General features: G+C 44.3%; 1 protein-coding gene across 2 annotated transcripts in view; it reads left to right on the forward strand.

Annotated features, from left to right (window-relative positions):
- Window positions 1–15,786, forward strand: part of BCKDHA (branched chain keto acid dehydrogenase E1 subunit alpha) — a 168,521-nt gene that overhangs the window by 28,705 nt on the left and 124,030 nt on the right. For both annotated transcript variants that reach the window (XM_078661062.1, XM_078661063.1), the window contains 2 exons: window positions 2,682–2,861; window positions 11,906–11,992. In XM_078661062.1, the coding sequence (XP_078517188.1) occupies window positions 2,682–2,861; window positions 11,906–11,992 (267 nt within the window). The remainder of the gene's footprint in view (window positions 1–2,681; window positions 2,862–11,905; window positions 11,993–15,786) is intronic.

The raw sequence follows: 15,786 nt of genomic DNA on the forward strand, positions 1-15,786 counted from the left end.
CGTTGCTTGGGTGAGTGGCGTTGCTTGGGTGAGTGGCGTTACGTGGGTGAGTGTGGTGTTGCGTGGATGATAGTGGGCTTGCGTGGGTGTGAGTGGCGTTGCGTGTCTGTAAGTGTTGCTGTGTGGGTGAAAGTGGCACAGAGCCTTTGATGTGGCCTGGCGCAGGAGAAATGCTGCTGCTGCTAATTAAATACAAGAGCGGCCGGGAAGCGGCCAGGAAACACAAGTACGGCCGGCCACATAATTAGGGTAGGAGAAGCCGCACAGCACACGCTGGGAGAAGCCCTTTGATGTGCTGTGTGGCCGCGATGCGCGCTCTGTGCTGGGGGAGGGGGAGGGCCATTAGCCTGAACTCGCAGCAAGATCAAACGAAGGGTGGGAGGGACATTGAGGAACAGGAACAGATGGCCATGAAAGTGTATGGGCCAAAAGCGCGTGCCTGTACGTGCACTCGAAGAAAACGCCACGAAAAAAGCGGTGGTTTGACAATCAGTTCGAGCACTTGAATTCTCGCCATTTCCCATTCCTTCGGAATGGTAAAGGACGAGACCTAAAAAAGAGGAAAAGGTGGCCTCATCATTCTATGCGTCAGCATGCATGCCTGTGCCTACAAAATGACATAGTCACATCCTCTCTTTATTATAAGTTTTTTGGGGGGTTGGATTCTGCACAGCTGTATCAAAAAGCATTGGCAAAGCCAATAGATCAAAAAGGCGAGACCTTTTGGGTTTGCCACTGCTTGTCAAACATGGTAACACAACCTGTGACAACCTTTCTCCTCTTTGTTATGTTTACTAGCCAAGTCAACAACTGAAAAGTGACTATTTAACCTTTGCAGAGGGCTTTCCTCTGGCCGGCTACATTCATGGCAGTATTTTAGTAACATTAGTATGAGAAAACCATTATTATGCAGAGAAAGCTGTGACTGCCGAATTGCATGATTCCATTGGCACTGGGTATCCTCATCTTCATCCAAGTAAGCATATGATATAATTGGCTCATGAACTTGCAGGCAGTTCTCAAGGCCACTGCATTTATGCAATATTAGAGGTATAAATTCAATAAGGTCAACTAAATTACACGGCAACGAACGACAAACTAGGCAGTACATGCTGTCTGCTGCTTAGACATTTTTGTATTTTCACACACAAAAAGTGACTCTAAATTTATGGAACATATAAAGGTCCTTTAATAAACAAAACCATATCCATTGAACATATCCAGCTCAAAATTTTATTTACTATCTATTGCTAATCATGTCTTACATGGCAGAAACGTGACCCCACTTCATTATGACCTTTCTTTCTCCTTTGCACAACATAACACGTTCCAATTATCTAAAAGCAAGCTTGCAAGTGCATAATAATTCTGCCAATAAAGGTGTTCGTATAAATTTGATCAATGTATTTCACTTTGTAATAAAACTTCTCATCTGTTTCAGTCCTACCCTTTGTTTACACTATATACTGGAAGAAGAGCGTTCCAATAAAAAAAATAGCTCAGCAGAAACGTATAGTACATTTTTAAAAAGTGAGGAAAGAAAGGGGGACTTGGTCCTTCGCTAGGAATGCTCTCAAAATGTTTACGTCCTTTACTGATGTTAATGAACAACTCCAAGTTATTTTTAATTGAAGCACCATCTTATATAGACTTCTTCTTAAACCTGCTCTATATGTGATGAGGGTTATTTGCTATGTTCTTTTTGAGTTGTCTGGATCAGTTACAGCTTCTAACTCCTTCATGTTTTTGGTCAAATCAAGAGTAATAGGTATGCTACTTCGACCCATGTCGTCTGCTCCATTTTACCCATGTCCCCTAATTTGGTCACCATAATTCTTATTTCCAAGAATACATGGGGTTCCTGAGATTCTTAGTTCTGTTGTGAGTTTTTTTTAATTTTTTTTAATTTTATTGTTATGCCGCCTGATGATTTTCTTGATGTGCTGAAAGTTATAGGGCATTCAGAATAATTGTGTTGACTTTTTTGGGTCCAGTCTTTAAATTGTCTCCTTCAGCAAGAGAATATTCTATTTTGTGGCATTCAAAATGAAAAATAAGTGCTAGTTATCATATCATGAGACTTGTCATATAGTCATGCTCTTCTGGACAAATGGGCTTACATGGAGCTCAAAGAGCTTTTACATTGTAGAAGCAAAGAGCATCTAAACTATGTCTCGAAAAAAGTTTTGTTTTTTCGAAGAGACGTCTGAATATGATCCCTGCCATGGTGATTTTAACTGTTAATCCAGAATGCTTTTAATTAATGAAGCACAAAACAAGTGTTCAGGACATCAAATATACACCTCCGGGCAGGCTTCATTGTCCATAAGGTAATTTTAGATCCTTCAAAGCAACTGTGGGCTGTTTACAGTGAGTCACATGGTTACTGTATGTTTGAGGAAAACTTGCTCTGCTGCTGATTGCGCTATAAGCATTTTATTTAATGGACTGCTTTTCTCTTTTTATTCTGTCTGTATGAGGCAAGCATAACATTACTGTTTTGGCCTTTATTCTACTTGGCTGTCTGATGGAAAATTCTAGAAATGCTGCTAAGTAGTTTGCAGCAACAAAGATAGCTGTTGTTCGAAAATGGGATCAAATCACACCAAGAAAATAGCTCTTTTTTTTCTCCTTTTCGAAATGTTTTTTCACGCTGTCTTTGTTCCCTCTCTTCATCCCAGCATGGTCTCCGTCAACAGAATGAGTTCACATCCCTGGAGGAGAAGCCGCAGTTTCCTGGAGCCTCGGCTGAGTTTGTGGATAAACTGGACTTCATTCAGCCCAACGTGATTTCTGGGATTCCCATCTACAGAGTTATGGACCGCCAGGGGCAGATCATCAACCCAGACGAAGACCCTCAGGTAGAGTACCCCATCATTGATGGAAAAGGGAGCACAGTACACAGCTGTTTGGGTGATGCAATTGTGGGATTCCGAGGAACAAACAACTTTGTTGTCTTGATTTTCAATGTATGCCTTTGCAATAAGTGTCATCATTGACCTGGGAATGCCAAGTGGAGATACAATATGTGAAACACATGTTGCAAGATAAGGTATCTCTGATGTGGTGAAAATCCTGGCATAGTTAATGCTGCTGAACAGCTTACAATCTCCTCTGCACTACAGGTCAGGTACCTAAACAAATCATCTTCCAATTTATTATGCTCAAAGTTATTTTTTTTTAACCTGAAACCCATATTTGAAACGGAAGAATGGTCTGATGCTTGTTTTGAGACCTAAATTAATTCAAGCATGCAGCTGATTTTGAACAAATGCTTTCCACTTACTTGGCAACTTCTCGTGCAAGTGTCAGATCATGAGTACCTGTCACCCCAGAATTGTCTAGTATTCTGCAGTGTTGATCGATGGCACATGTCATTTTATTAGGATGCAAATTGTTGCAATTCCAAGCCCTACACACTTGCTTAACCCCTGAGTGAGTCCAACTTGTAACAGTACCTTCAAATGTCCACTGGAAACTTTACTTTCAAATGAGCATCACTCAACTTTCTAATTCCCACCAAATCTGGTATATTGTTTATGAGCCAAAGGGCATTTGGTTGCAGGGTAACCAATGCACATTTATATACTTCATAATAGTGTGGCTCAGTAGGTGGAGTGTATGCTTTATGTGGCATTGTAACTGCAGGGAAAGCAGCAACATGTTATTGTGACCGATGGACGGCATTGTGTGTAGAGCAATTGGTAGATGTTTATTATGTAATACAGTAACTGATGAGCTGGCTTTCTGTGGCGCATTAATCGAGCAAGCATTAAATGGTATAGCAACTGACTGCTAAGCATTCAGTCACATAAGAATTGTGATCCTGGTGTCATGTGGCTTCATAACCAATGGGAGAACATTCTGTTGCACCATCACTAATGAACAAGAGTCATGTGACACAATAACTAATGTACTGAAATTCTGTGCCATTGTAATCAGTGGATAGTATCTTTTTTCAATGTCTGTAGATTTTTTTGGCATATTATCTGATAGGCATACATTGTAGGTCCTGTAGGTGATGCATAGGCATCTTACAGTAGGTAAAAGGAAATGTGTTATATGGCTAAATGAAATAGGCACCAACATTCTGTGGCTTACTAATGTGCTAACATTTACTGAGAACAGCTGACGACAGGCACTCAGTAGTGTAGTAAAAGATGGAAAGCATTTATTGCAAAGCAGCTGATGGGCAGATATCCTGCAGCCCCGAAACTAGTGTTCTATCCAAAGCACTTATATTTAACAACAGGAGTATAACCCATAAACCACGTTGAGATTTGGGTAGGTACGTGAAACAAGGCAACAGTATCTCAACTGGTATCACTAGGAAGGACAGTTAAACATGTATGTGCGATACATTACACTAAAAGAACAAGGGAGACTGAGCAGTTCTTTAGTGGCGACGCAAGTGACCATGTGCAATCAGCGAAAATGGCGCAAGGTGTGGAAGTGAGCAAGTATATACAGTGAGTATATGAGGTTCAAGACAGTGATTTGCAATGTTTTAGATGAAAAATTGACGGCAATTTCAGTTGAACCACAAAGAAAAATGTTCCATCAGTTGCGCTGAGTAGTCGATGACATTTCGATCCTTTCAATCAGGATTATCTTCAGGACTGGGTTGAGAGATTTGGCGGTGCTGAAAGGACACGGTCCCGTGTCCAATTATGGCGGGGGGGAGCTGGAGGCGAAAGTACGTATTCTCTGGCCCTGTAATTTTATGAGCCTTGCACACTATATATGCCTTTTGCCCTGGATTTGAGTCATGAGTGTTCATACTTGTGGTATGGCATACGTTTTCAGGTAAACTTGATGTTTGTGGCAACAAAAACTTTAGTCCGTCCTCACAAGTTTTTTGTGTGGAGTACAGAATACAAGCTTTTTCTGCTGCAAACACATTGTGCACTGTGGCAGAGCTTGATCTACTGGATTATTTCCTGAGCTTCTTTTCAAAACTCTCTCAAGCCTTTGTTTTTAGGTCGAGCTTAGGCAACGCTTTCGCTCTATCTTTGAGATATGTTGAATATACTTTGTCGGCTTACAGCCTTCCCACTATTTTTCATTTGTTTCTTCGAGTGTCCTTTAAAAAGCCTTGCTTCCAAGTGGCTAATCTTTCCTATTTGCCCCTTCTTTCCATGGGCTGTCTCCCACACAAGAAGCAACTCACTATTACTTTGTAGCCGTATACTTGTCCCATTAAGAAAATGTTTTGGGAGATTATGCTTTTCTTTGATTAACAGCGCTTTTCACATGTCCTCGTGTTTTCATTTGCTTCTTTATCTTTGCATCATCCTTGGGAGTGCACATCTTGCCAGCCTGCTGTATTTTATTGGTATTTGAACCGCTTTTCAGCAGTTCTCAGTTGAGCATGGTTCATGGGGTTTAGGGCAGTTCAATCAGAAGTATTGCTTTGTTTTAAGCTTCACCGCTGCTACTGTTTTGGCACATCTGTCCCAGCTTAACATTGGTTCTCATCACCCTCCCGTTCCATGAGATATATACGTACTTTTGCTTCCAGCTCGTTTGCCTTTGTAATTTTGCAGGGTAGTGCTGAAAAGGCAGACCGTCTCTGCAAATGAGTTTACATCTCCGAGTTATGGAAGAGAGCTGCCGCTATCGTAATTAAGGAACCAGGTGGAAATCCTGGCTTCAGCTCAAAATTCTGTGACTCAAGATACTGCACTCGGCACACCGCAATAAACAGTTGAGCAGATGTTTTAAATGTTATGTTTACCACTCGCGTGAAAACAGTGTAGTTGTGTTCTGAAGCACTGAAATGCCCCGCTACAGAGTGCGCACTATATGGAACCGTAGATTACCTCTATAAGCATTCCATGTGCCTTTCTTTCTTAAAGCGGTACAAAAGGGGGTGGTGATGGACGGAGCATCCGAACCAATCAAACACTCACACCCAGTCAAAAGATCTGGGTTTAATCCATCACCGTTCTTTAGCCCACTCTGCCACCCCAGTTCAGACATGGCTATATGCAAATCAGTCTGACCCTGTGCCTCATGGGAACAGTTCAGCCCGAACTGCCAAGCCATGCCTTCCCTGGACCGGAAACAAGCTTCCGAGGACCGGTTTCTGGCATTACAGCCGTCTTCAGCCCGGCTTGCTTGAATCCCTTGCTCACTTTGCCACTGGGATAGCTTTCCTCCATCCACAGGAGTATTAGTAAGCATGCAGCATACATATAGGTATAGGTATATGTGCATGGAGCAACAGTGATAAAAAAAGCATAATTCTGGCACACTTCACTGAATTAAACATTGCAGTAGCCATACTGACCCTCGTTAAAGGAATGCAATGTAACAGGCTTTCCTTATTTGCCATTTGCACGATTAAACCAGTAATACTCAATTGATTGTTTGATAAGTACTATCAGTCTGCAATACAGTCTTACCTAATATGTAGTGTGTTTGGGGGTTTACCATTGTTTATTCTCAAACAGCAAACTGCTGTGAAGGTTTATTATACTGTTCAGATCATGCAGTTGATGGTGCTATTGAATCGTCTATTGATTGCTGAGTCCAGGGCATGTTGTGTTGCCACGGCATGTTCTAGCTAGCAAAACTTAGGGGGAGCGCTTCTCTTGGCGGACTAACATTTTCATTGCCAAGATTTCGTTTTTGTGTGATACTGCATGACTATATCAATATAACATGGCCTCTCTCCTGGTGTGACCGTGTTTAACTCGTGGTGCAAAACCATTTACTTTAAAATGTATGTATATACACTTGCACTACGGGCACAATGCGATAAAGGTAAACACCATACTGCAGAAGTAAATGCCTGACATATCCCCAGCCATTCCATGTTGTTAATTGCTCGATCACACCCCCATTACAGCATCAAGCCACCAAGCTGGTATGCATACATGCCAATAGATGCGATTCAGTAGGGAGACTCCCGATTTTTGAAGCAGAAATAGCTTTATTTTGGCGATCTCTCACCTGATATTGCTTTGCCCTCAATAGAAGCCGATGGAGAAATACGTTCTCCCAACTTTTTGTTTATTATAATTTTGTTAATCTCCCACTTTCCACTTCTAAAATGTTGGCTTGTATGCACATGCCACCTTTGACATGGCTCTAGAAGCTTCATAAAACTTCTGAGCCTCACATACCAATAAGCTTTCGTTGCTCTTCCATGCACACTGTTGCGATTGATTTAAATAATTTTAAGAGGTGGCCGTTTTGTTTTTATCATAAACTCATGTTCAAATTTTATGCACAGGGAGATTAAGTATTGTGCCCAGAATCACAGGATGCTCAGCCAATGCCAAGACTCGAACCTACTTCCCAATTCTAAAGTCCACAGCTCTGCCCATAATCACATCTCCCGCTTCATTCTCTGAGCCAAAAACCCTTGGGACAGTTTTGCAGCTAGCAACTTATGTTGCTTTATGTCACATTTGAAGCCAAAACAAATATCTGGGAAAGTCAATGATCCACTTTTGATTATAGATATGCTGCGAGTTGCAAACAGTCCCACTTAGAGTAATTGAAGGTTACTGGTAACGATCCAAAACACTACACTGCTATGCTCACATCAAATAACTGTAAAATAAGGATGTTGTCTTTGGTTTAAAAACAGTTACACAGCTAAAAGAAATTGACAAAGCCAATAGCTCTCGCGTAGGCAAGACCTATTAGCTTTGAGTTTGAGTTTAAAATATTTATAAAAGCGCACTTTCACCAGCGGTTTCATGGCGCTGCAACAAACAAATCCCCAGAGGGGAAAACAGAAAATAGCAAGGAGAGAGCGAAGGCAACAAGTGACCTAGTTAAAAGATTTAGCAAATAGATGGGCTTTGAGTTTTTTCCGGAATTGAGGGTAAAGAGTTAGAGATCTAAGCTCTAGAGGCAAAGAGTTCCACAGGACTGGGGCAAGGGTCGCGAACTTTGATCCTCCCCATTTCTTCCTCCGGAAACGGGAGACTGACAGCAGGGATTGGGTAGATGATCGTAGTTCCCTAGTTGGAACATAGGGAACGATCTCAGAAGTGATGAAGGCCGGAGCCGCTCCCAGTCGTGCTTGAAAGGTGATAGAAGCAAGCTTAAACTGGACGCGTTCACAGACAGGGAGCCAGTGTAAGGATTTAAGAAGGGGTGTTACGTGGTGGGATTTTGGGAGATTGAACACCAACCGTGCCGCCTGGTTCTGGATCAGCTGCAAGCGCTTTTAACAATATGCAGGAATACCTGCATATAAGGCGTTGCCATAATCCAGGCGGGAAATAACCATCGCCAGGATGATCAGTTTCAAGGCATCAAAAGAAAAAAAACGAGATACCTTGCGGATGGTCCGTAGTGACAAAAAGGAAGAGGACACCACAGAACTAACCTGGGAGTGAAGAGTGAGCTGGGAATTAAGTTTGATACCTAAAGTTTTAACTGAGGTAGAAGGGACTGGGGGAGAACCTAGGGAAGGGGGCCAAAAAAGAGGAGACCAGGGACTGGAGCAACCCCCCGTCAGCACCAACTCGGTCTTATCCGGGTTAAGTTTCAGGTGGTTGTAGTTCATCCAGTCCCGGATAAAAATCATAATAGACTGAAAGTTTGAGATGGAAGAAGAGGAAGAAGACAGATTGAAAACAAGTTGGAGGTCATCCGCATAATTATACACGCTGACCTCCATTTGCTGTAACGAAAAAATAAGGGGGGCGATATAGAGGTTGAACAAAAGAGGTGAGAGGGAGGAACCCTGGGGGACCCCGCACTGAACTTTGCGGAAGTCCGCAGAAAAATCACCCAGGCAAACTGCCTGGGTGCGGTCCCTCAGGAAGGAGGATAACCATACCAGGGCGGTGCCCCCGATCCCCGCCGCCCTGACACGGGAGAGTAAGATGGTATGGTCGACCGTGTCAAAGGCGGCTGAGAGATCGAGGAGGACCAAAGCCTGGGCCTGGTTGGTATCCATTCCCTCCCTGAGGTTGTCAAGGACCGAAAGTACTACGGACTCCGTAGAGTGTGCGGGGCGGAAGCCGGCCTGGCGGGGAGCCAGAACCCCATACTCCTCCACATAGGTGCTCAAAGACTTGGTAACATGGCGTTCGAGCACCTTAGCCAAAAATGGTAGGAGAGAGATGGGGCGATAATTGGCGGAGACCGAAGGGTCTGCGCCAGGCTTTTTTAAGATGGGAACAATAACAGCTGTTTTCAGTGAATTGGCTACAACTCCCTGGGAAAGAGAACTGTTAAGGAAGTGAAGAGGGGGATCTGGACAAGTTGTATAAATATGGCGAAGGATGTGCGCGGGGCAAGTATCCAGTGGGGAGCCAGATTTGACCAAGGGGATTATCGAGGTCAAGGATTCCTTAGTCAGGGGGGGAAGGACATCGAGTTGTCCCTTAGGTGGAGGACACTGAGGGTCAACAAAAGTCGGGGAGGGTGAGGGAATGTTGGCTTTAATAGTAGCAATCTTCTCAATAAAAAAATTATTTAGGGAGTGACAGAGGTCCTGGGAAGGGGAGGGCTTAAGAGATGTCCTATCGGAGAATGCCAAATTGTGGACTATCGAGAAGATTTCCCTCGGCCGATTCTCAGCTGTAAGAATCTTAGAGGAGAAGTAGGCCGTTTTTGCCACCAGAATGGCCCTCTTGTATTGAGCCAGAAGAGTGGTGAACTCAGATCTGAGTAAGGGGCAATAATTCCTCCTCCAGGCACGCTCGGCTCGGCGTACCGCTAATTTGGTGGTCTTAAGATCCTCGCTGAACCACAAGTTGGCATCCTTCTCCCGCTTTGATGTCACCCGCTTCAGCGGGGCAATGGAATCACAGCCTGAGAGGAGCCAGTGTTCGATAGCAGCGGCCTGAGAAAGAGTAGATAGGCCTTGTAGGGTAGGATAGGAAGAAATTAACAATGCGGATAAATTCTCCGGATCCACTCGGCTCCATGAGCGGACCCAAACATTCTTTGGGAGCGGGGGCCTAACAGTAGGATTGATGGGAAGGGTAAACGAAATCAAATGATGGTCAGACCAAGTGCAGGGTAGAATGGACAGGGAGTCTACCGGACAGTTCAAGGACCAAATCTGGTCTAAGATATGTCCTTTGACGTGAGTGGGAGAATGAACGTGTGACACAAAATTGAGGGATTGAAGTGTATCTGAAAACTGTTTAGAGGATGGACATTCCGCTGGATCTGAAGGCCAGAAGTTAAAGTCTCCCAATAATAAAATGGAAGAGTTATTGACCGTAAGTGTGGCAAGTACCTCTTGAAAATCAGAGAGAAAAAGTAAAGGTGACTGAGGGGGCCGGTAAGTGAGAAAATAGGTACGGGGGGGGGTAGATGTAGTACGAATGGCAAGGTACTCTGTTGTGGCGATATCTGGCAAGGATAGAAGTTGGAAGGGGAGGTCGGCCCGGGTAATGACCGCTACGCCACCCCCAGCCCTACCAGCAGAACGGTCTGCTCGTAGAGCATAGTATGGGGCAGGGAGAGTGGCCAATAGGGCAGGGAGAGAATCATCACTAAACCAAGTCTCGGTTAGGAAAAGAAAATCAGGTGCGTGGAGGTCCAGCAGCACCGATAATTCGTGTGAGTGGGCCACTGCTGACCGGGTATTAAGGTAATAGGCCGAGAGGGTCCTAAGAGAGCCTGGGCTGGTATCCTCTCTGGGAAGCTGGAGGGGAGTGGAGGGAACGAGCGGGGGGGGGAAATGAGGGGACAGGGGACAGATTGAGTGAAGATATGAAGGAACAAGTAGAGGCAGGCAGAGGCCACGGACCATGAAGACTGCGGAGTTGGGAGGAGGTGTAAGTGATGATTTGGGCAGAGTAGCATGCCCCCAGCCCCGGTCGGTCGCGGATGGGCGCGGACGGGCTTGCCTTAGGCGTGCCTTCGGCGCGCAATCGTCGCGCCCGCTGCGCCCGTCCGCTGCGCTTCTGGCCAATGCACATGGTTTTATAGGAGCGTTAGGGGCAGTGGGGGGGAGGGAGGGGGGCGTGGCCAGCGAAGTGGGCGGGGCTAACTCACTCGCTGGAGATGGCGGCAGAGAGGAAGGATTCCCCGTAACAGCGTCGAAATCGGCTGTTCGGGAAGTTAAAGAATGGAAGCCTGGGTTCAGTGCAGGTAATTAAAAACACAAAAGTTTACAAGTTTTAAAAATACAATTCTACAATGCTCCCGGCTTTCCGCCTCAGGAGATTTCTTTGTCTGGCAGCGCTTGTACTCAGCGCGCCCTTTTTAGCCTGGGGGAGGGGGGCCTGGCCAGCGAAGTGGGCGGGGCTAACTCACTCGCTGGAGATGGTGGCAGAGAGGAAGGATTCCCCGTAACAGCGTCGAAATCGGCTGTTCGGGAAGTTAAAGAATGGAAGCCTGGGTTCAGTGCAGGTAATTAAAAACACAAAAGTTTACAAGTTTTAAAAATACAATTCTACAATGCTCCCGGTATTCCGCCTCAGGAGATTTCTTTGTCTGGCCAAATACTTGTTAACATATCTATTTGAAGAATGGTTATGTGAAGTACAGTTGAGATTTTTTCCCCAAACAAAAATATTGTGTCCCCTTAGACTCCCAAATGCAATCCTCCTTGTAAAGAATAGACTTTTTCTGAGCTCTAGAACTCCCACCCCAAACAATTTTGGCAAAATTATTCGAGTTATGTCCTTCTCAGTTTGCATCTGTGCAAGTAGAAGATACATATTCCATTGAGTGAAAAAAATCTTGTTTCCACCGCTGACTTACTGAAGGCTGCCTATCTCAATTTGCAAGGTGAGGGCAGGAATGTGTGTTTGTGTGTTTCTCCTACTAAAGACAGCCTATCTAAATTTGCAAGGTGAGCCCAGGAAGCAGCATTTGTACGTTTGTCTGGATGTGAGTGTTTACCTACATAAATGCTTATCTCACACTTTTCGTTGTTGTTTTTTAAAATCCATTCTATTCTGACTTTCCACAGCTTCCTAAAGAAAAGGTGGTGAAGTTCTACAAGACTATGACGCTGCTGAACACCATGGACCGCATCCTGTATGAGTCCCAGAGACAGGTATATCTCTTTTAAGAACTAGGTAGCCAACCTTAACTTTAATGGAATTAATCCTGGTGAAGCAGCTCTGGTTTTTAAAGTTGTTCTCCTGCTGCGTACTTACTTTTCAATTTACAAAGGTGTCAACCAAAATGCCAAGGTGGTAGAAGTGACCCCACGCACCATTTGATCCCAGTGACATCACAGGTTTGAACCTTTTCCTCTACACAACTTCTTTTTTGCTGCTGAGGAGGCTAAAGGAAGGGCAGTGTATGGAGAGTAAAAAGAAAAAAAACGGACTCTTTAGCTCTGTTTACTTTCTGGTTTTGCTGCTGCCTTTATGACCCTTTAAAAAAGAGCGACAGGAGCTGTACCAGGGATAGTAGCTGCCTTGCCTAGTTGACGGTGATGGAAGTTGCATCAATCACAGAGTAATCTAAGGTATGAAAAGACTGTGTTTGTGACTCCTGTTACACACTTAGCACCCGTGGAATATGTATTATGGAAGGAGCCAAACTAGCATCTGTGGTCACTTCTGTAATGCCATAGTACCTTATGCGGATAATACACAACTGATCGTCGCCTTATCTCAGACACAGAGACGGCAGCCAATCAGTTCTCCTCTTGTTTAGGTGAGCTGGCCTCATGGATGTCCAACAATTGCCTTAAGTTGAACGGCAATAAGACTGAAGTATTGATCGTGGGGAAAGCCCCCTCAATCTGGTCTTCGGCTTGGAGGCCCCAGATCTTGGGGCCATCCCCTACCTCCAAGAAGAAACCAAAAATCTTGGGGTCTGGTTTGATCCAAAACTTTCTTTTGAGAATCAAATCAGGAAGGTAGCTGGAAAATGCTTCTGGACTCTGAAAGTCCTAAGAAAAATCCTAGGCCTACTCCCTCTCCTGGCCCGAAAAACTCTTGTACATGCTCTAGTCATATCTCAAAATACAGCAATATACTATACCTAGGCACTGCCAAAAAATGTCTTAAACTTCAACACATCCAGAATGCGCCGCTCGTTAATGTGCTGGTTCCAATGCAGGATCACGTCTGTGCTCACAACAGCACTTTTATTGTAATGGAATCCACTGTCTTGTCTGCACCCGGCACACTCATTAAGGGTGCTCCGCATCACGGAGTGGTGCAGTGCTTTGTTGCTAATGTAGCCACCGAAACTTGATTTAGGAGCAGATAAGATTGGGACAACCGGGATCTTAAAATTTTCATGACTTGTGTTTTGGTTTTTAGAAATGCCTGGTACAGAAAGTGACTTTTTCTGGGGTGGAAAAAGCAATGTGAGCCTGGGAGATTGGTATTTTTCTTAATGTGTGTCTCCTTTTGGCGCTGCAAAGTATTTGTTATGTGTAACAGTCCAAGGAGTTAGAGAAATGAAAGATCAACAATGAGGGTGAGGCATTTTTGGATAGGACGGTAGAGAAAATGCTCATTTGGTACGGTCTGCTTTCCTGCCCAATCGACTAAATTTTGGCATGAAGAAATGTGCGCCTGTTTATCTTGGCGTTCTCAAGTGCTTGAATCACTCCTTGAATGAATAGTTGCTTGTATGCGCAAATAAAATCCCTCCGTCATTCGTCAAATGAAAACACAAGTTACGATGAATGAATATAAAACTTTTAAAGCGCGAACTTAGCCCAAAGGCATCAAGACGATAACATAATTTGTATATCACACTCTCTGCCATTGGTACGTGCTTGCATTACTTTAAGCAGTCCTTTGATTGATTTATAGGGTTTCATTACAGACTGGCGTCTAATTCATATTGTGATGATGTGGCGAGGGGATTGTGTTCCTGTATTTTTCTTGATTAAGCGAATGTGTGTTGTTCATTGAACTGTAGCTGCACATGAGCATATTACGCTGCTTATCAAGATCTGTTTCGCTGCCTTCCTGGGTACCCCCCTTAAGTCTCTACTTGTGCACCCATCTGTTTATTCCTTTTATAGAGAGGAAGGATTCACATTTTACAGGCACGGACTCCAAAATCCCCTCTTACAGTTAATTGGTACAAGTGATAACATTTCCTAAGTGCACAGTTTCAAGTACATTCTTTAGGACATGACTAAAAAATTAAAAGCTGTGGATTTTGGGCAGTAGAGTATGGCTGCTCTGCACCCTGCATGTCAGCGTAATGTTTCTTTGGTAACATTTGCATCTCTGAATATTTTTATGTTTTAGATTACATGTGGGAATTAACTAAGGCAACCAGAGACACAAATGACTTGCACAAACAGGGTCACTCCTCCATACACATTAAATGCACAGTACATAAATAAATTCAAACAAGACCGACAGCAGGTGTGTGTGGGTGTTTAACCCCTTGTGTCATGGTGGGCGTGTGCGGCGGACGGCCGGGCGCTGTCAGAACCCTGTCCACTCATCAAAACGCCGGCACAGCGCGAAAATTCGCACAGCGCAGAAGAGGTTAAGAGAGAGAGAAACTGTGTGTGTGTGTGTCAGTGTGGTTGTGTATATGGGTATCGGTGTGTTTGGAGTGTCAGAATTTTGGTATTTGGATGATTTTAAAGCAGTGCTTTTACCTGTTGTGTTACGTAATGAGGGCCCTGCACATTTTCAGAAGTTTGCTAATTCGTAGCAATGATCGGTCTCTTTCAAAATGTGCTTAATAAAATTGGAAAGAAGAGGAGAGTTGTGCATGCAGACATCCAGACCTGTAGACATCAAAGGGGAATGTGGAAATTACCACACCAGCCAGAGTCTGTATTTTTGTACCCAAGGCTTTGTGTTAGAGTGACGGTGGCTTTGAAAGTGGGTGTTGAATAATCTCTTTCGCACTGAGCTGAAATGGGTGTGTGCTGAATAAAACAAAGGATCTTCCACTACTTTGTGCCAAACCTAGAACAGTTTTATCTTCGGTGTAGAATGATAACATAGTGATTCGTGATAAGAACGATGCTTTTTTAGGTTGAGCCTAGCGGCAGCGCGCATGCACTGCTTGCTCTGCGAGACTGCTGTAGTAGAGTATGGGAGAGAAGCCACGCCCACTCTCCTCCCATAATTTTCATTGGCTTGTGTTATTGTCTTTCATGAAAGCTGCCGTCGGATTCATTAATTGGCTTGTTAGTCCCTCCTTAGTACGGCCATGTCTTCATTTGTACCCTCCCTTGCCACTGGCCCTTTTACTTCAGTTGTTACACGGGACCCGCTACTTAGTATGTAAGCACTATTTACTTTGAGTTTCTCTTACTACAGGCTGGACATGCGCTTCCTTAGCTGAAACAGCTTGTGTTTTTTTAAGCAGCACGGCCGCCTGCTTTCAATCACATTAACCCAGCGTTATCTCGTGTCTGTTTCAACTCCCCAAGTAAAATGGATTTAGAAATGATTAGCAAATTAAGTCATGTGAATTCCAGGTAGCACATAATCCTGTGTTAATGGGCTGAAGCTGACATCACATCTGTGTTACACGTCATCTGTACTAAAACCACCTGACGGGTTGTTTTCAAAAGCCTGTTTAATTAACAACACCACCACCAATACCACCACCTTCACCAATACCACCACCTTCACCAATACCACCACCACCACCATACCAGCCCCACCCCAATACCACCTCCACCAATACCACCTCCACCAATACCACCACCCATACCACTGACAATACCACCACCTATACCACTGCCAATACCACCAGTACCGCCACCACTAATACCACCAATACCAGTACCACCACCAATACCAGTACCACCAATACCAGGCCCAGTACCACCAATGCCACCACCAACTCCACTAATACCACTACCACCAACACCTCTAATACAATACCACCACCACTAAT

This window comes from Lissotriton helveticus, chromosome 9, assembly GCF_964261635.1.
Source record: "Lissotriton helveticus chromosome 9, aLisHel1.1, whole genome shotgun sequence".
NCBI classification, from domain to species: domain Eukaryota; kingdom Metazoa; phylum Chordata; class Amphibia; order Caudata; family Salamandridae; genus Lissotriton; species Lissotriton helveticus.